The 20898-nt window shown below is 38.4% G+C and overlaps 1 protein-coding gene across 1 annotated transcript in view; it reads right to left on the bottom strand.

The window, feature by feature from the left end:
• Positions 1-5814: 5814 nt before the first annotated feature.
• LOC131040230 (pre-mRNA-splicing factor SLU7) overlaps positions 5815-20898 on the bottom strand; it is a 50223-nt gene continuing 35139 nt past the window's right edge. The window contains exons 2-10 of the mRNA XM_057973120.2: positions 9040-9203; positions 8821-8933; positions 8196-8609; positions 7941-8076; positions 7522-7821; positions 7140-7356; positions 6923-7026; positions 6253-6321; positions 5815-6144 (exon numbers count right to left, since the gene is read on the bottom strand). Of these exons, the coding sequence (XP_057829103.1) occupies positions 6067-6144; positions 6253-6321; positions 6923-7026; positions 7140-7356; positions 7522-7821; positions 7941-8076; positions 8196-8609; positions 8821-8933; positions 9040-9203 (1595 nt within the window). The 3' untranslated portion in view covers positions 5815-6066. The remainder of the gene's footprint in view (positions 6145-6252; positions 6322-6922; positions 7027-7139; positions 7357-7521; positions 7822-7940; positions 8077-8195; positions 8610-8820; positions 8934-9039; positions 9204-20898) is intronic.

The raw sequence follows: 20898 nt of genomic DNA, 5'->3' as shown, positions 1-20898 counted from the left end.
TCTAGAGGATTCTAGAAATAATATTATTTCATTTTAGTGGCTTTATAATTAATTATTTTATTTTAAGTCGCTAATTAATTAATTAATTAATTATAAAATCGCCCTTTTAATTTTTTTTAATTTATTTCATGATTTTATAAGAAATTAATTAATTAATTTCTCCTTATTTCTCCACTTAGCCAAAAGGCTAAAACTTCATAAGAGGCTAGAAAAATGGGGACATTACAGTCTGCCCCTCCTGAAATTGCTTGTCCCCAAGCAATCTCCACCGCTTAACAAAAACATTCTGAAGAATCATGCCACCTGGATCCCAAATGAAAAACTATGCAATACCCCTGTCAACATGAAAGACCTCATGTAACACCAATTGAATCTACTGAATCAATTCAATCACCGCATCACGTGCCACAGGATTATAAGCGTCAACCCTAGCAATACCCGGATCCCAAACCAATCCATCAATCCTACCATATGTGATGAAGATGAAACGACTCCTCAAATCACCATGAATCTCCCATCCTGGAAGGCTGACTAACAAGGAAATGTGGAAATGAATTCCCACATGCCAATGAAACAACACAAATGGCCACCCAACATTGCTATGATAACTTAGATCAGCAACATGAATGATGTCATAGATGTCAACATACCAATGTAAACCCAAGAGATCCATCTCATACTCATTCCCCATTGAATAGATATGTCCCCACACACTTTTCGTGCCACTGAATAGCTGATGTAGAACATGCCAAATCTGAAAATGCATTGGGAAACAAAACATGGCAGCCACTAACCCATGCAGAATCAAGGAAAATTGTGTCACTAATCAACAAGTAGATAGCTACCATATCATAAGAAATAGGTGCCCACATCAAATTTGTAATGTAGGTGTCTTTCTTAACACCCCAAAGTAATTCATGTGTAGTTGATCTCATAAGGCCACTATGCTCTGCTCATGGTCTATATGATTGCAGCGCTCCTTGACCCCTTGTAAGTGTTGCCCCTTGTTTGGGCAGCTAGCAACTTAGCTTGCCTAGCCTCCCTTAACCACACATCACACATACTTTGAGTCCTCTTTACCTCTTCTATGTTATGATGCACAAAATCAAACCTTTTACTAGATGCATCATCAACCAATAACTCGTGTTCATCTTCCCAAATCTGAGTGCCAACATTTGTAGTCTTTTCTTCATTTGTCATTTCATGAGTTAAAGCTGCAAACTCATGAGAATGAGGGAGTAAACAGTTGTTGCCCAAGAACAATTCAGTGATGGTATCATGCCATAGCAAAATATGACCTTCATCATGTGTAGTCAAAACACTAGTGGTTGCTCCACTAGGTAAAGGATCAATTTTCACACCCACCCAAGTCTGATTGTAATCACCAAAATAATTCTTACCATTATCCATATCAATCTTATCCTCAAACAAGTTGTTAACAACATCCTTGTGGGTTAATTTTATTACCTCATGCTTTTCTTTATTTGCTGTCATGAAATCAGACTGCAGTTGGACATCTCCAACTTCTACCGTGTGTTTATCAATCCATACCTGGTTGTCCTCAATGGAGTGTTCATGTGCTGATAACAGATTACTGATTGGATTCAAAATATCAGAATTATGTTCCCTTTCATCCCTCCTTATCATCCTCATCACATGTTGCCCATGTTGTTATGTCATCACTTTCAAATGATTTATTCATAAGTGAAGATTCATGCTTCTCATTAGAGACATCCTAGAATTCTAACATGTTTCTTCATTGAATTAGACCATCACTTGCACAATCTCTATCTATCTGAATCTTAAGAGCACCAACGAAGAATTTCGAGTGGTTCTCACTTGAAACAGTTTGTTCTTCATTCTCTTTCTTGCTTGTTCCCTTTTCTTTGACCATCCTTTTATCTATACATTTTTGATTGAACTACCAAGGACCTTTACAAGTGAAGCATAGACCTTGTCTTCACATTTCATTCTTGCTTACACTATGCTCTTGTCAGAATGTTTTCCCATGATCACTTGTGCGCTGAGAAATTACTTTTTTCTTTGATTTCCCAAACATTCTTAGAAATCCTTGTTTTGTTTCCGGATCATTCAACAAATCTTGCAAGTTCCTCGTCAAATCAATAATGGATTTGTCAATAGCCATATTTCCCTCTATACTTCCCCAACAGGATAGCAGGAAACCGCTTAGATACCATTGTAATATCCCCTGATGTTGATAAATTGAATAAGCAAGGAATATTGTCAAACAATTGACGGACAACCTCTTGTTCTAGTTTTATGTTTGTATAATTTGTGTTATGCAGCCTAGACAGCTATTACTTGAGTGTTATGCAACCCTTGAAGAATTTCGTCAAACACTTGACATATGACTGAAACAAAACTTCAAATTGCTAATGGAAACAACATAGGTTCCATACAATTTATCACATATAGTTGATTGTCATTTCGACAAACATATGGCAGGCATCTAGTCTGAAACTTAACCTTCACTGATTTGACTCATGTAGGAAAGCATACAAGAAACTAACGTGAAGTAATATACCTCAAATGCATCTTAGCATAGAATGGACATTACAACAAACACTTGTCATGCGTGTTTCAAAATAAGCAATTGAATATTAAATAATATTGTCATAACATTCTGAATACACTTTCAATCTTTTAGAGAAGCAAAACAACTTATTTCTTCATGGATGATTGACAAATGAAAACCCTATTAATGGCTGCCATAAAGTCTGAACACTAGTACTCAAAAAACCATTATTATTGCTATCGAATATTGGTTAAAAACCTGATTTAGAATCGCCTTGCCTTAGGATGGAAGAAGCAAGCAAGATCCTTGTTTGTTGAGCCAAATTCAACATCAAACATGAAGTGTCTTTAGAAATGCCCCTGTTGTTCATGGTGATCAGATTAGGATAAATGATCAGCTGTTAGTCCACAATTTCCTTACCAAAAAGTTCGACATTCCTCTACTAATACAGCACTGCCCTCATTGATGAAATTTGATGCCAATTGAATGAAATATGACCAGAATCGAAGGGAAGATGTTGTCAGGTACGATCTGGTTTTAGACTGACTAGATTATAATCCCCTCCTCAAATACACTCCAAATAGTCACAGAGAGTCGTCTTGCCCTTCCAATATGATTGCTGACCTTAATAGGAAAATTCAATAACTCTATGATGAAATTTGAATCAAATCGAGGATTTATAGGAGGGAGACGATTTTGTCTCAGATTTGTAATAAGCATCTACCTCCTAATTTCTTCTTTCCAAAAATAATCCTCAATGAGTCGCTTTCCTTCACCCAAGTTGTTGTTGCCTTCTTCAGTACGATTTGTGGCCTGAATGATGTGGTGTGACCAGATCGTGGCTTAGGAGCAGAAAATGCAATTTGTTCTTCAAATCTGAAATTCTGATCAGCATGCTCTCAAACAATGCTTCCAAATGATCTTCAATAGAAATCGGTTTCTTCTTCTATAGAAATCAATGGGTTTAGGGCTCCTCAAGGTTAATTCTGAAAGATGCCATGAACTCCCATCCACCATGAAAGTTATAGCAAACTCATTATGCACAATTAGGAAGACTGAAGTGTCTCCCTCTCATAATAGTAAATTTGTCTTCGAAAGAAGACTTCACAAATTAAGCGTTGATGTAGATCCTGTCACGAATCCACCCCCAAGATGAAGAACTAGGGTTTCGTCCAGCCCTTCTATCAATCTGCTGAAGGTTTGTGTCCTCGGAGATTCAACTAATACAAAGCATCAATCAATTCATCAGATCCAAATCCATTCTCTAATGATCTTACAACGAGGCTCATCCTCTATTTATCTTTTTTCTCCATACGTCTCATAAACTTCTAGAGGATTCTAGAAATAATATTATTTCATTTTAGTGACTTTATAATTAATTATTTTATTTTAAGTCGCTAATTAATTAAATATATAATCACCCTTTTAATTTTTTTTTAATTTATTTCATGAATTTATAAGAAATTAATTAATAATTTCTCCTTATTTCTCCACTTAGCCAAAATGCTAAAACTTCATAAGAGGCTAGAAAAATGGGGATGTTAGTGTTTTCATATTTTGTTGCATGTTAGCTTTATTAATGAACACTTAATATTGTGTTGGATGTGTTAGAAAGTTGACGCTAAGAAAATCTTTTTTAGTGGTGATCACAAAAGAGAACAACTCGAATGTTTTACAAATCAATCAAGAGTTTTGTAAATGGGCCAAAAATTGTTGCATGCATAAGGTCAGAATTACTATAAACTCAGAACTGTTGGGCAAGGCCTAACATTCCACCTCAGCATTAGTAATGGCAAAAATATCACTTCCACTAACAAGGGGGCCCTTACATTGCATGCATGAGCAATTTTAAATCTGTCCTTCTGTTTCTTCTTCAAGTGTATATTCGTATTGTATATGCTAGATGTTGTGCAAATGTTGACATGAGAAGTACATCAAAAGAGTTTCAATGACTGTCTGCAGCTTACTGAGCCCATCAGTCTTAATGGCAACCTTCAACTCAGTAAGCCCATCAGCTATATTAAGGCATCTACTGATCCATGTTTGTAATTTAGAGTTAACTCTGTCCGATATGCCTATCCAATGTTCCCAATCCTGCAATTTATGAAGCTTGCTATGAATTTTGAAGCCCATGTTTTTAGTTTGAAGTTTATAGAGTATCACGTTTCAAGTTTTTAGTTTGAAGTTTATAGAGTATCACCATGAAACAAAATCCTCAACTGCTGAGATATACCATAAGGTTCACACTCTTTGAAATTAGAAAGTAGTATTCTTCTACATGATAACAACCACAAGCCGGCAATGGTCCACATGGTCTGACCACACCACTGCAGGCCGTGTTAGTAATAATCATGGAATCTAGGGCAATTTACATGGGATTTTGATGAATGATGTCAGCTTTTGCAAAAAAAAATTGATAAGTTTTTCTATAATTGAGTTTCTTTAAAGAGGTTTAACCAAGGAACAAGTCATTGATGAAAGATGAATGATAAATTGTGAGCAGAGTTAAACCATAACATCCAACCACGTGAAAATATAATCTCTGCAATCGTTATGTTCACAAGAAGCTTTAATCCCTGCTAATGCTATCATTAATTTAATCATTCTGCCACTCCTTCCATGGACAAAATAAGAAGCAAAGGAACAATGGGTCTCCTTTTTTTAAGACTTTGGTTGAATAGAAATGGGGGTTAGTCATAAATAATAGAGGAAAAGGAAAACATTATTAAAGATTCCCTTACCCAACCAACCCCAGCTTTTGATAGAACTCAAACTACAGTGTCATTAATTTGGACATGATGTACATTTCACGGTCAAAAACTTTGTAGAGCTCAATGATAGTTTACCACAACTGCAAACATTTTTATTTTCTGACGATAGCAGCCAAAATTAGTAAAATATATCACCACCAAAGGTGGTTTGCACCCTGCTTATAAACTCAACTCTAAATCAAAACATGGCATTCAAATAAATAACATTCAAAAAACACAAGCGAAACTGTCAATCATAGATACTCTCATGGGCATCAAATGGCTATGGTGCTGAGTACACCATAAAACCTAAATGAGGATATTGAAACCCTTGCCACACTTCTGTGGGCATCAAACAGCCTGGCGCTAAATAAAATATGAACTCAGAAAGAGGATTGCCATGACTGAATGCTTATAAAGCTCGATCACTATAAAATGAAAACTATTTTATTGATTATAGATTTTGTCAAAACTTGCTAGAATCAATCAATCAATTGTAATGATCTCAACATTTTTCTCAAGAACAAGGAATTTAACCATAGCAATATTTTAATATACATAATATTTTAACATTTGTAATATTTTACATTCTGTTTTCATTAATACACACACAAATAACTGACCAAACCCTATTTGATTAGTCTAATATATTGTGTTTATGGCTCTGTAATATTTAGACTGCAACAGTAGATATGAAATACAATGTGAACATAATTTTTTATCTACCTTGCCATTTTCTCTTAATGGTGTAGCAGACAATCATAGATATAGACACATAAATCAATGTAGAAAGTCTTTCATTGGATCATCATGATGAATTCTTTTCATTCGATATGCCTCCATATCCTCCGCTGTGATCTGCAAGAAGCAAACACGAACATAAATAAATTTCTAACAGAGGCATGTGACAGTGTATTTAATCTACCAGGATAACTTGGAAAACAAGAAAGCAAAAACTGTTCCTACCTCATCATTCCATTTAACATTGTATTTACGTTTTCTTTCATCCTTTTCCTCCTTTTTCCTCTCATCCTCCTGGTAAGATCAAACATAGCAAATCAATGTTTGTAAGACTGAATACTTGACAGTTCCATGGCATTTGTCAAAATTATAATGCAATTTGAGAAGGTACTGGTTTGACTTATAAGAATGATCCATTTCACCTTTTCAGAACTCAATATAATTTTTAGCAAAAACATGCTCTGATTGGGTCAATATCAATTACAAATACCACTAATTGATTTATGCTTTCTCTTGGTATGATTATGTAATCAATTTGCAACACTTGATTTGTAATGTCACCTTGTTGACTTTGAAAAGAGGTAACTGCTCTTTTGTTAATTATTTTTGTACAAAAAGTATATATATTTATTTTATTTTGCCGTTAACAGTAAAGCTTCTTTTGAATTTACCAAAAAAATTCTGATAAAACCTTTGCCCTTCGAATCATATTCCTAAATGGATCCAGTTGTGCAAGCATCAAAATAAATTCCCCAAATGTTATTGATAAACATAACATTTATGGGTGAGAACAATCATGTAACTTGATTGTTATTTTGTATATAGACTTATGTAAGATTGCATGTTACAATGTTTATTTAAAAGAAATTTTGCAAACAAGATCTTCAGTCGGTACCTTTTTGAGAGCCTCTGTAAGACGTTTCTTATCAATAACAAGATCCTCAGGTACATCAGAACCCCAGGTTGCAAGGTTCTTTTCTTCAAGTTGTGGAGGCTTTTCTGCAATGGGAAAAGGAATGAATAAAAGGCTATGGCAAGAATCAAAGAAAAAGCAGCATCTTAACTAATATTTTGATAAAAAAAGTATTATGAGCAAAGCAAAGGGCAAAAACCTTCTACAGATTCCATCCGAATCAAGTTAGCTTTCATTAGATCAGTTGCTGCTTCAGCAGCTTCAATCCCCGCCAACCCTGTACAGTAGCTATTCCTTATTGTTTGTTTACAACATTTGTAACCCCATTGATGATCTTTCCACCAGGAACCCCAAACAGAAGTGTGGTTGTTAATGAACAGATCTTCCTCATACTTGCTCTTTGGTACAGCTTTTTCCTGAAAACAGACATTTGAATCAACAGTTCATGTCTAGCCTACAGGAGGAAAGAAAAAACTAGCCATTCAATTGAAATATTTTACCAGTACAGAATTTTCAATTAGCCTTTTCAAACCAATTCATCTCATCACAGAACAAAGGGAGGATGTTCAAATATGGCTTACCTGGCCTTTAATTACACGGCCTGCTCTGTCATATTCAATTTGATTCTCAGTTTGACCCATGAGAAGCTCAACTGGAGGTTTTTCTTCAGATGCTGCATTTCCATACTTGAGCATGATATCCTCCTTTGTTTGGGACTTCAATTTTTCTTTCTTTATTTTGAATTCCTGGTGCAACAGTTCTGCTTGGGATGGAGCTGCCTGTAAGTGAATATCCTGTCCTTTCTCAAAGGCTTCCCATGCATGTATATTTAGTTGCTTAAAATCCTGAGCTTGGCCAGTAGTCCTATATTGATTATCTCCCTGTAAAATTTTATGAAGTGCAAATCAACCCAGAGCATCATAATAAGAAGATAATTGACCCTTAAGAACATCAATATTGTAAGAAAAATTCAAATATACATTGATAAAAGGCAGTATACCCCATAGAACTTCTCATTTGGATCACTGTCAGGCAGAGGATCCTCTCTCATGGACCGAGTCTTTGGATCATAATGAGCTGAATTTACATCCAAATTCAAAAGGTACTTGGCCGTGTCTTCTCGAATTCGTAAGTTTCTGGTGTACATTTATGCACGTAAGAGTGAATCAGAATCCAAATGAAAGATGGTGCAACATGTACAATCAACTAAAAAGTTAAAAACCTGATTACAAAAAGGATCAAAATAGAAACTAACCTAACTGTACCTGTGCTACCACCTCCTGTGGTACGCACACGCTTTTCTACCTTGGCAAAATCCATTTGCTTGCTCTCATCAACCTTAGCTTCATCGACCTTTAAAGCATCCTCATCATCTTCCTCATCACTGTCCTCACCTTCTTTTTCAGGATTATTATTCTTCTGCTCTAGTTTTATCAATTGCTGTTCTTTCTGAAACTTCCTCCTTGCCTCATCCCTGGCATCATACCTATCTATGACACGGGCATATGTGGCTGGATCGTAACCATTCCACCGATCACGTTTTCCATCATAATCCAGTTCAAAGGATTCAACTTTCTCATCAGGTGCTATTCGCTTGTTTGTCCATTTTGCTCCAACTTTACGAGGCCTTTCCATACAGGACTTGGAATCATGTGTCATTGCCCCACAGCTGGTACACAAAGTCATTTTTGGAAATTTATAAAATAATAAAACACAACATTTGATAATCCAAAAAACTCTAGTGTCCATTTTGTCTTATCATTTTGTCAAGTAAACCCACTGGAAAAGAACAATACTAGTTGCCATTTCAGTACAGAAGAGAACATCTAAGAATATATGTTTTTATGCATGTGTAAGAGCATAGTGTGATATATACATACTTTAAGCATGCACCTTTTCTGTATCTATCAGCCTGGTAGACCTTCGCACCTCTGTCATACCAGTCCTTTGAATAGTTTGGATCTGACTTCCATTTCCTTTGATGTTTCAGACTCTGATGAACAAATTAGTGGCAATTACATTAGAAACATTGGAATAATAGCGTGATTTTAACATAAAAATAATGCAATCAAAACTAAGAGAGTTTAAAAAATAATTACCGGCCTCTCTGCATTTAGATACCATGGAGCTGATGACATATATTGAGGGATGTGAGGATTGATCTCCTTTCCATCTTCATCAAGTTCTGCTGGTGCGAGTCCAGCCTTCCGAGCCTCTTCTAACTCCAACTGCTTTCTGTGATCTTCTCTCGATTTGAACGACCCTGTAGTTTAAAAAACCATTAGCACTATTGCATACAACATTCTCCTTGCAGAAGGTATATGAAGGTATTTCCTCTCTCACATCTTAAGAGGTGAACTGCAGTAATGATATATCTGAAAATTGTATGAATATCGTTAGCTTGTGGAGCCACCAAAATAAATATATTCAAAATTCCTAACCATTAGGAAAGTTTCCTCTCAGTTGGTGAGAAAGGTAACTCTCATGCCTCATTCCTCCCATCAAAACCCAGATCAAGAATGCTTGAAACTCAAAGCCATAATCAGAACATAACACTTAAAATATTCAATTCTGAGTATGCTCCGGCCTAAACATGGATTTCTAAAATTCTCTTTTTCTTTAGCTGGGAAAACAGGAAAATACTACCTGACTTACTAGAGTAAGGCAGAACACAAATCAAATAACTAACATATATTCTGCGCAAGCTTTTGTCCATTCATGGCTTTCTAAAATTTCCTTGTTTCTTTAGCTGTAAAAACAGGAAAATGTTACTCCACTATAATTGATGAATGCAGCACACAAAACACAGAATTTGCCTATGGTTGAGCAACCTTTTGATATGAAAAGGCGAATTGTTACCACAACTTAACATGGCAATGTTGTACATTGTGAAATGCAAAACTTTCTTTCAGATGAAGGGACAGATTAGGTGGTAGTCTTCTTTCAAAATCTACCTGGGACTCACACCTGGCATCACCAGTTTTTTTGCTCTGTGCAAACCAGACTGCATAAATGGAGTGAGCAGACAACAGGAATTAAAAGCAGGTCATCATTATGGCAATTGATCTGCCTACTAGACACTTTCCCAGAATTTATCTTACAGCGTAGCATAACATTCTAAGGCAAAATTTGCAGGTCTCATTAGCTAGCCACCTATAAAATGTCAGATGCACCGATCAATTTCATGGCCCTTACTATTGTAATTGATGGCAAAAATATGCTTCATTCATCATGGGGTCTTGTTGTGACCTTTTTCACACATCACCCCATTGAGAATGGGGACCCTCTCCTTTCCTGCTTTCTAGGGTTTTTGTTAGTGTCCCGTGGCCTTCCACTTCAATTTTGCTCAGTTCTGTCAAGTTTTGAACGGTTTGAGTCTCAAGGATTGAAAGTTAGTTTTTGCAAACCAAGTGATAACAGATTCTAGACACCATCAAAGTGCCTAAAAAGGCCAAAGGATGAAGAATGCAATTGATTTGAACGAATTCGGACAACTTTCTATTTTTGAAAAGTTTGCTTTTTTGCTTTTTCCTATTTTTTAGGCAGTTTCGTTTTGGCATTTTTAGCTCAATCCCCGGGATGGCTTTTTTTAGAAATTTTTCCCTATTTTTTTAGGGATGTCTTCTTTTTGCTTTTTTGGAGTGGGGACCTAGGGTTTGCACTCGTACCACTGACCTCCATCGATCGTAGTCGAAATTTTCAAGTTTTGACCCAAAAAGCTAAGTTCCTACATTTTAGGGGTCATGGCACTTTGGATGGGTTACCTGAGTATGGATTTCAAATATCATGTTAATATGGCTAAAATTGAAGAAGTTATCAAATTTTGAAGTTTTCCAAGTATTTCTCTAAGTCTGGCTAATCATGTTTGGTGTTAAATGTTATGTCAGGAACTCCAAAGTTCACCATGTAGGAGAGATGGAAAAAGTCTGCCCAAGGTGCAAGTGCAATGGTACCTCAAGCTTCACAAAGTCCGCCCTACTCTTGATAGCATTGGAGCATGAGTGATAAAGTCCGCCCTCCCAAGTGCACATGAGTGAAAAAATCAGCCCAAGATGAAGTATAAGTGTCATGAACTCCAAAAAGTCCGCCCAAGCAATGTGGCATGAAGCTAATGAAGTCCACTCTCCAAGGTTTCTAAACCTTCTCAAAGTCCGCCCTAGGGGTGAGTCCAAAGCAAAAGCATAATCATGTTCCTCTTGAAGTCCGCCCTAAGGTGAGATAAGAAGCAAGTAAATGGTGCATAAGTCTAACCAAGTCTGCCTTGAGGGAGATTTGAAGACCAAGTGCATAAGCCAAGGAAAGTCCACCTAGGACTAGTTTGCATGAAGTCCACCTTCCTGCTTGGGAAGAGAACAAGTAAAGTCTGCCCTACAACTTATGGAAGTAACACTCAAGGAAAGTCCGCTTAGAGGTGTGTGAGCATGGTCAAGGTAACAAGCAAGTCCACCCTCATGGTGTGTGCTAAGGGTATCAAGTATTTCCAAGTCCGCCCTCACCTTGGTGCACAAGCTAAGTGAAGTCCGCTCAAATGAAGAAGAATGGAAAGAACCAAGGAAATCCGCTTTGAGGAGAGAAAAATTTGATTAAGTTTAAGGTGCACACATCAAACAAAATCCGCCTTAGGAAGAAAGAGGTTCCTAAGTGCTATAAAGTCCGCCTTATGCTCCTAAGTGTGAAGAACTTCGCCCACGGTGATTAATGGGGAATCACAAACTCAACAAAGTCCACCCTGCTCATAATTGAGGTCAAAACAAGTCAAAGATTGCTGACTAAGTTTTAAAATGGAACATTCTTCAAGTGATGTCAACAGATCTTCATGGTAATCAATGTTTAATGGTATTGATTCGAACAACGAATTGTTCTACACTCATTGCTTATGCATTAACATGAATGGTGATCAATGTTTAATGGTATCGATTCGAACAACGAATCATTCTACACTCATTGCTTATGCATCAACATGAATGGTGATCAATGTTTAATGGTATTGATTCGAACATCTCTAAAACGTCCTCAGAAGATTGCACTGAGCTTGTGTCAAATTGTTCAAGTTGATGGTTAGACCTTGCCTAGTAGGATTCCACATAGTCATTCACTCATCTTCTTACATTCTAGGCTTTAGGAGTAGCATAGACTTCTCAAACCCCATCTCTTTTACCTTTTTTTATCTTCCAACTAAGTAGATAGGACCTAAGTTCCAGCAAATCAAGCATTCAGGCACTCAAATGTAAGTCCCTTTGTGATTCCAACATAATTACATCAACCAACAGAGCTTATCCACACGTAGTGACCCTACATTCATGAACCTTGGAGTCTTCTCAAGTGATCCTTAAGCTAATCTTCAGCATTTGAGAGATTTTGTTCAAGAGAGGATAAGATACTCTTAGGTATTTTATTTTGTGTTCGCATGTGCTTAAAAAACACATCAACAAAATTGGTGCTAGGAGGGCCTGATCACGATGAATGCCTGAACAGTTGATATCCAGATTCTATTAGTTTATGTTTGAGGGAGTAATTTAAAGGACTTTTCACCCTCCTCCCATGCTCAACAAAATTAGGAAGGCATGACAGTGAATGTGAACTCTTAAATAGGTGAATCCAAGGAAGATCGGTGGGGAGTCATCCTCCACGCTTGACAGAATTGGAGCACAAGGAAGGCATGATTGTGGATACATGAGTGAAGCAGTTGATGTTGGAAGTCTCCCTTTGGTAGACTTGCGAAGAAAGGAAGCAGTTCGCGCAACTGGAACCAGTTGAGCTTTCAAAGCTAAATTTGAGATTTGCAAGATCTCTATTCCAAAAAATAAAATAAAAAAGTCAAAAACTAGAAAATCAAAAAAAAAAATCAGAAAATCAAAAAAATCAAAAGGAAAGATTTCTCGATGGAGCAACAACAGTTTCATTATGAACAAGAAGTTGATATTCCTCAACTTTAGTGGAGTTGAATATATAGCTTTACCCACGCCGCTTGTCCGAGTTTGCAAGGCCAGGGCAGTGTCGAATCCACGAGACGAATGAACATGATGAGATACATTGCCCAACATACCTATCAAGGATGGAATCGGCGGCGCAAGGAAAGATCTTCATTTGGGATGTCTCCAAACCAAAAGTAGAAGAAAGCAATTTCAGTGTCCTAGGAAGAAAGGATCCCCTCTCAAGTTTCTTATGGATGATCGAAAATCAGCTTATCTTGAGTGGTGAAATGCATTTAGAAAACATATTGCTACCATTGTGGAGTAGGATTCACAATGCACCCCACTCTAAATTTACTTGCTCATTGTGTGAAATGGCTATCAACCAAGTTAGATACCAATTTGGAATGCCAGTCTTATCCGAAGAAGAGTGTATTACGAATAGATCTTGGGGTACACACCTCGCAGCCGAATTTAGAAGAACATATGAACATGACATTGCTACATCACCAAATAGTGAAGAGAGGCAGTTGCACGATGATGCCACAAGTTCACTTGATGATCAACATAGTGTAGCAAATAGCTCACCATACCTTGCACCTGAAGAAGAATATCATGAAATGAAAGTTGAAGAAACAATTGAGAATGTTCAAGTAGTGGCAAGCAATGATCACAATATTGAGCAAATAATCAAACAAGAAGAGAAATTCCTTAAAGAATTTTCATTCATGCTACAAAAGGAGATCCTTGAGAATGAAATGCAAGAAGTTTCAAATAGCACCCTTGAAGAAGACAATCATATAGAAATGTTGAATGAAGAATTGCAAATCATCGTGGGCTCGAGTATGAAGAACAATTCGAGGGGACACTCAGAGACGTTATCACCATCATACTATTTGAGGGGGCGCTGAAAGATCTCATGGAAAAAATACAAATGGAATCACTGTCAAATTTTTTCAAGACAAACAAGTTATGGTGAGTGATTTAATTCATCTTAAACTCCGGCCTCCCGAGACAACGCTCGAGGATGACATGCCACCAGAGATTGTATTTGATCAACTAGAGGAAATTTTTGAAGCTCAATCTATTAAGGAGTCCCTAATTTTCGAAGATATGCTTACAAAGTTTCATGAGGATGCGTGGTTTATGCATAGAGATGAGCAAGAAGTCATTATGAAAGCAAAGAATGTTGAGCTATTCGAAGGACTGCTAAGCTTGTTTCAAGAAGAAATCACAAGTGAGGATCAACATATTGTCAATGCTCGTGGAATGATACATCATCAATGACAACCTCCTGAAGCGGTTGATGATCTCTCTTCTTATGATGCGAAGCTAGAAAACACACAAGAATTTCCATCCGAGCTTGACACATGCCAAGTTGCCTCTTTCCTTAAGCCTAGCTTTGAAAGTTATTATGATTTTGATTACAGGGGTTTTGGGGAAACAACTTGCATGTGGATAGATCATGGTCCTAATGAATTGCCTCAATTGCTTATCTTGCGTGAGGAATTGCCTGAATATGAGAGATACATGGTGAGAGCTTGCTTTTCCATATTCAAGGATGAATTTGCTCAACTGCAAACTATCACTTTTACCATGCTCGTGTTGCACATATGGAGAAATCATGTAAAACCATGTACATATTTTGCTTCTTTGAGTCGTGTCAAGTCTAGGAGTCTCATATATAGCTTTAGAGTAGGTTTTCCTTTCGTGTGTTTTAGTTAGAGGTCTTTTTGAGCCTTATTCTTAATTTGCCTTGAGTCATTTGACTCATGATCTTGAGTGGCTCAAGTGGTTTAGTTGTTTGCTTTCTTTAGTTCGTTTGCTTTTGGTTTGCCTTGGTTTGGTTTGCTTTAGTGTGCTTTTGCTTAGTTTGCTTTGGGTTTGTTTTGCTTTCGAGTCAATCATTTTGCTTAGTTTAGGTGTCCTAGGTGGGAACCTGTTGACGCGTCTAAAATCGCAGAACTTACGACTTCATCCAGCCAATGCAAAATAGAAATACTAAGAATCCTATCCTCTCTTGAGATAAGGAAATCCCTAATGCTGTGTGAATTTGATCAATGGGGATGACCTCAATGTTTTGGTTGCCAGGTCTTGACTGCGAGATAGCTTAGCAGTTTGATGTGTTTTGCTGGAAACACAAAGGGGACTTAAGGTTAGACGGAATCGGTTTCGAACAGGTTCTCTAAAGTTCATCAGTCCTATATCATTTGATTTTGCCTCTAATTGATACTATTTCAGCTTGACTGTATGGTTTCTTTTTGATAAAAAAGGAAAAAAGGAAGGGAAAAGAGATAGAAAATATCTAATTAATCTATATCTAAGATAGCATATTCAAGAAGATAGACGAGAACCTTAAAAAAACCAGATTTAACATTATCAGCTAATAAAGCACAATGTTGTAAAATCTAGTGCAATCTTCGAAGGGAGTTGGATTTTCATGCTACTAAACATAAATACAGAATTTGGCATCCATTCATTTGATGTTTAACAACCGAACTAAGCACATAAATGGGTTCAGACTAACCATGCAGGGGGAATGGCAATCAGCCAATCCTTAATGGTATGAACACCAAGGTTTCTATCAAATATTACCCCAAAAATACTATGTGAAAGCAAAATACATAACAAGAATGTTAAATGATGAAGGAGACCATGCACTCACAAAGAAATAAGACAGCTTTAATTTCCATTAATTCTGCATGAATTTCGCTAGAGTTTCAGCAACAATCTTAGACTTTTCTTTACAAAGAGGAACTAATTCCTTTATATAGACTTCCAAAAACGGATGAATGGCCAAGATTTAAACTTAAATAAGCAGACCAGATTCATCCTACATCAAAACTGCCCATACCCATAAATGGGAGGCAAAATATCAACAAAAGGAGAAACAATAACTACCCAAAAAGGTAATTAATAACTACCAAAAAGCTGCTCCAAAAAGTGCACATGCACGGAGCTCAAAATTTACAACTGTTTTGGCAGTTAGAAATGAACTTTATGCCTAAAAAGTGCCTTTTAAGATTTTAAAGGAAACTTGCACTTTATGAAAACACTTTCTCCTTTTCTGCTGTAGACCCTTTTTCCAAAAATTCATCCTCGCCGTGCAAATACTCCTTCCAGAGGTCCCGACCTGCTGCACGCTCTGCTCGAACATATTCTTGAAATTTGACGCATAGCTGGAATAGTACCATGCTTGGAGGCATAGGAGGATGGTGTATTTTATATTGCATACCCTCCAAGTGGCGATCTACATGCTTTAGCCCATCCTTCCAATCGGACCAATGAGCCTCAAAACTTAGGATGTCCGACTGCAATCCACTGGCAAACTCTAGGTCCTCCGTGGAGTACGCGACCTTATCAATTCTCAATCTATCCTCCCAATCTGGTTGTACTTGGTCCTCGGACAAACTATTCTTCCAGCCCAGAACCATTGATCGGAGGATCTTTCCACCAAGATCCCTCATGTTTTTCAAAATTTCCTCGCATTCCTCCTGTTCTTTATTAATGGTGTCTTTTGTTTCATTCTTCATGTTGGCAGTCCAGTACCACTCTTTAAAAACGCTGATATCATAAGGATCCAGGATAGCAGTCAATGTGGGAACCTGCGTGTGGGTCCAAAAAAGAGCCCTCATGAGGGGAAGAATTGAACCAACCACCTCATGAACCTTGAAACATTCCCTCTTTACCTCGAACAATTTGACAAAAATGGTCTCCGGGTGGTGGGCCATTTCCTTTACATCTTCAATGATGTGTTCTCCCTTTTCCTTGATGTCTCGAATCCATTCCTTGATAGCTTTGGCGGTATCACGCACTCCTTCAAACTCTATTGTAGTCCTTTGTGCCAATGCCAATGGGGGGACGTGAGATTCGGGGGCATGTTGCAATGGCTTCAGCAGGTGATCAATGTACACCTCGGCCTGCTCAGCACAAACTCGGTACATATCCCTCTCAGTAGTCATTTCGTCGAGTTGCCTGAGCATATTTTGCACGGAGTCCTTGAACTCTTCCCTTTCTTACTCTTTGGTGGCTCACCCTATCGGGATGGTTGTAATGCTATAATCGGCCAATGCAATTTGATTTGTTGGCTTATCGACACATGGGGTAGCGATATGGATGGTGTGGTTTCTCTGCTCATCCTTGGTGATCCAGGAGTAGATCTTGGGCCTTTTCTTGCCTTTGGATTTTGTTTCCTCTATGCGAGAGAAGATATCCTCCAAGTTGATAGGTCGCTTGATGGCTGCCTTCCGATGTGCACGAGCAACTAACCAATCTTGAGGGATGGTTTGCTTGGATGTTATGGCCAAATTCCCACTTTGCTCCTTAAAGGTTTCAGCTGGCCCACTACCTATCTGCAATTGATCTGTCATAGAAGGAAAAGATGCAGTATCCAGCCCTTTACTTATAGCCGAGTTCTCCCCCACCTCACTGAACAACTATTGAGTATCCCCTTGTGATGGTTGCTCTTTAGTTCTGTCGGGCTCGTGGGTCTCATCCACCTTGCGTTCTCCTTCAACGGTGGTGTCATCTTTGTCGGCGCTATTCAATTGTAATTCATGTCGACTCCCCTAGGTGAGTTCATGCATATCAGCCTCCTGATTAGGCAGAATTTCTCCTTCCTCAACTTGATTTCCAGGTTCACTAGAACCAATGATCCTGACCTCTGCATCTAGCTCATCTTGTGTCGGAGGATTATTAGCCTCGAATGCATCAACATCGCTTTGGGAGGGCGAAGCAGGTATATAGTCAAGCTCAACTACGTCATCCTCCAAACTATGGTCCTTGGATGACGAACTGACCTCAGGCCTTCTAATAGGGGCCTTTTCCCTTCTAGTTCCTTTTGATGCTCGAGTCCCTCTATTAGCTCTGGCTTTCTTCCTCTTCTTTCTGGGTTTCTCAACCTCTTCCTTCGAAGCACTTGAGGTTCCCTCATCTTCCGAAGACTGGGAATCGAGACTGCCCATCATATGGTATGTAAATTGGATTCCTTCATGGGTTAGTCTCTCAATCTGTTGGGATAACTAGTGATCGGTATACCTTCCTAGAGCTGCCATAACTGCCTCAAAATCAGTAATCGGATCCTGAGACCAATCAATTCCTCGCAAGAGGTACTTTACTGCCTCAAACTCTTGGACCTGCAAGCAATTGCCCGAATCTGTCACCTGATCTGGGACGCAACGGTATTCATAAAGCCGCACCTGCTGCACACTTAGCCTTGAATATTTATGCCATCAAACCTCATAGTCATCAGAACAATTTCTCCAATAGACCTCAATCAATGCCTTTGCTCTGTAGTGCCTGCCATAGGCTCTTTTTGCCAAATTGTCATGATCAAAACATTTCCTGGGGAAATGTTCCTGTAGGTCATAAGATGCTAATTCAGCAAGTGACTCGTCAGCTTGTATTGAATTCTTGAAATGGACATCGAGAGCACCCAAAACCATAGGGCAGGTGAATCCGGACTGCTTCTTATCTCTGAGTAAACTGCCCGCTGGATGTGCCTGCCTTGCAACTTTCAAAAGGACTATTTTATCTATGGGATAGCGCGGAAGTCAGAACAGAGCTCCCTCAAAGACGGCTATTCTAATATAGATGAACCTACGGAATTGGATAAACCAGGCGCCGTACTTTTGTACCAAAATGGTAGCCTGCTCTGAGAGCCTTATGTGCAATCCCCCCTGCATCAACCTGACTAGGCGCATTGTAAAGGCGTCATTGACACGCTCATATTGACCAACTGTATAAGTAGCGTTGTTCTTTTCCCTTTGAGCTATGTCATAATAATGTAGTTGAGGGTAGCAGTTGTACACCTTTACCTGAGTGGGCCCGTTCCCGATTTCACCCTTCTTGATTAATCCTGTCAACAGCTGGTGTCGGGCGAACATATAGACTAGGTAGGAGGTCATGGTGAAGTACTTCTTTTCTTCAAGTTCGACCAGCTTTTAAAACTAGGTATGGATATTATCACTGATGATCTGGGCCCAGTCGAACTTGGATTTTCCGGCAAAGACCTGTTTCGTAAAGTAGAACATCCGGCACTCTTCAAAAAAGTTTGACTGAGGGAGTCCCATAACCCGACTGAGTAAGGTGACCATATCACCATGCTCGTTATGAAAGTCACTTCTGGGGGTCTTTTTACTAATGGGATGTCAAATGCATCCCTAATGGCCTCAGGTGTGAAATCAACTAGCACCATATTTTCTAGAACCACTAGCCTAGTCTCTGGCTGATAATGTTGGGCAGCCTCAACTACTAGCTCATAATTCTGCACGAATGGAAGGAAACCTGCCACCTGAGCGATACCACTTTCCATCATCCGCCTGGGCTTGCCATAAGCGTTAGGAGAATATACCCGGTCTCTGAAGTCCTGAATGTCTATGTGGCCCAAATCAATATCACCTATGTTTTCCCATATGCTCTGGACTTTTGACTCCCTCAGTCCTCTCTGGTACTGATACTTCATCTTCTCGCCTTTACGGGGAATGTCAGATTTAGAGGCCCGAGATGTTCCGGTTGCACCAGGCGTCTTTGAGGATTCTACCACAGATCTAGGCATTTATCTTACAGAACCGGATGCAGATTACGAGACGAGATGAAGGAAACAAACAAGTTAGTCAAAATAGAGGATGATGTTAGGACATAAGGATCAATGGGAAAACTGAAAATTTGAAGAAAGTACGATGCTTCAACAAAAAAGCCTGATTAATTTGGAAGTGAAATGCTATTAAGTTCTTTGTTTAAAATTTGCTACTTGGCTGCGGTTCAGGGCTCAGGTGTTCAATGATTGCCAATTTTGCACTCGAAGTCTTAAGTTCAGTTTTTAAAATGTTCAAAATTTTCCCTAAGTCTACATTTGTCTTGCAAGGCTAATTTTTTGGCAGGTTCGCCTCTACGCCATGTTTAATGTTTCAAATAGACGACCAATTTTGCATATATAATGATTTGAAGGAAAAAATTGAATCATACCTGGCGAATTGCCTAATTGATGAGCGAACTTCGGCGACTTGGGTGGTTTTGCAAAATGTTGCCCTTTTGCCTTTTTCCTCTTGCGTGATATTGGACTATACTTGCTGATATTCGGACTAAAGGCACTCTTTGCAAGCTTGTTAAAAAAACGCCTAATTGAAAAACCGCGACACTCCCAATTTCGGGGCAAAACAAGCTTGCAAACTCTCAACCTTTAACGCCTTCCTCCTAATCTGTGATTTCGGACAGGGAAGACTGAAAAGGTATTGCCAAGTTTAAAACTTATAGCACCCTTAACCAAAATATCACGACTTTCATGATCTTCGGCATTTTCGGTCTACAAGGCAGTTTTGCAAACCCTACGAAAAAGACGCCTGCCTTCTTTATTTGCGATTTCGGACTTCGGCTGAGAGAGGCGTTATAAAAAGTTTTCCAACTTAACACCTTCCTCTCGATTTGGCATTCCAAGTCGTCTCGCCGATTTTCGGGCCAGAAGACGTTTTGAAAAGTTTTAAATATTAACGCCCGATTGGATTTGGCAAAAATCGGGATAAATAGCAATTTTGCAAGGTTTTCTTAGTTTTGACGTTTTAACTTGGTTTGGCGAACTTCGGCTGAAATGTGTGTTTTGAAAAGGTTTACAATTTTAACATTTTGCCTTTGGCCCCCGAAATTCGGCCCAAAAGGGTCTTTTGCAAGCTTTTTTAATTTTTCACTTTACCTTTTACCTCCGAAAATCGGCCTAAAAGGGTCTTTTGCAAGCTTTTATAAATTTTCACTTTACCTTTTACCTCCGAAAAATCGGCCTTAAAGGGTCTTTTGCAAGCTTTTATAATTTGTCACTTTACCTTTTATCTCCGAAAAACGGCCTAAAAGGGTCTTTTGCAAGCTTTTTTATAATTTTTCACTTTACCTTTTACCTCCGAAAATCGGCCTAAAAGGGTCTTTTGTAGCTTTTATAATTTTTCAATTTACCTTTTATCTCCGAAAAATCGACCTAAAAGGGTCTTTTGCAAGCTTTTATAATTTTTCATTTACCCTTATAGCGAATTTTGGGACAAATATCGATTTTGAAAAGTT

Source organism: Cryptomeria japonica, chromosome 7 (genome assembly GCF_030272615.1).
Source record: "Cryptomeria japonica chromosome 7, Sugi_1.0, whole genome shotgun sequence".
NCBI classification, from domain to species: Eukaryota; Viridiplantae; Streptophyta; class Pinopsida; order Cupressales; family Cupressaceae; genus Cryptomeria; species Cryptomeria japonica.
This window is presented reverse-complemented; position numbering and strand designations above follow the sequence as displayed.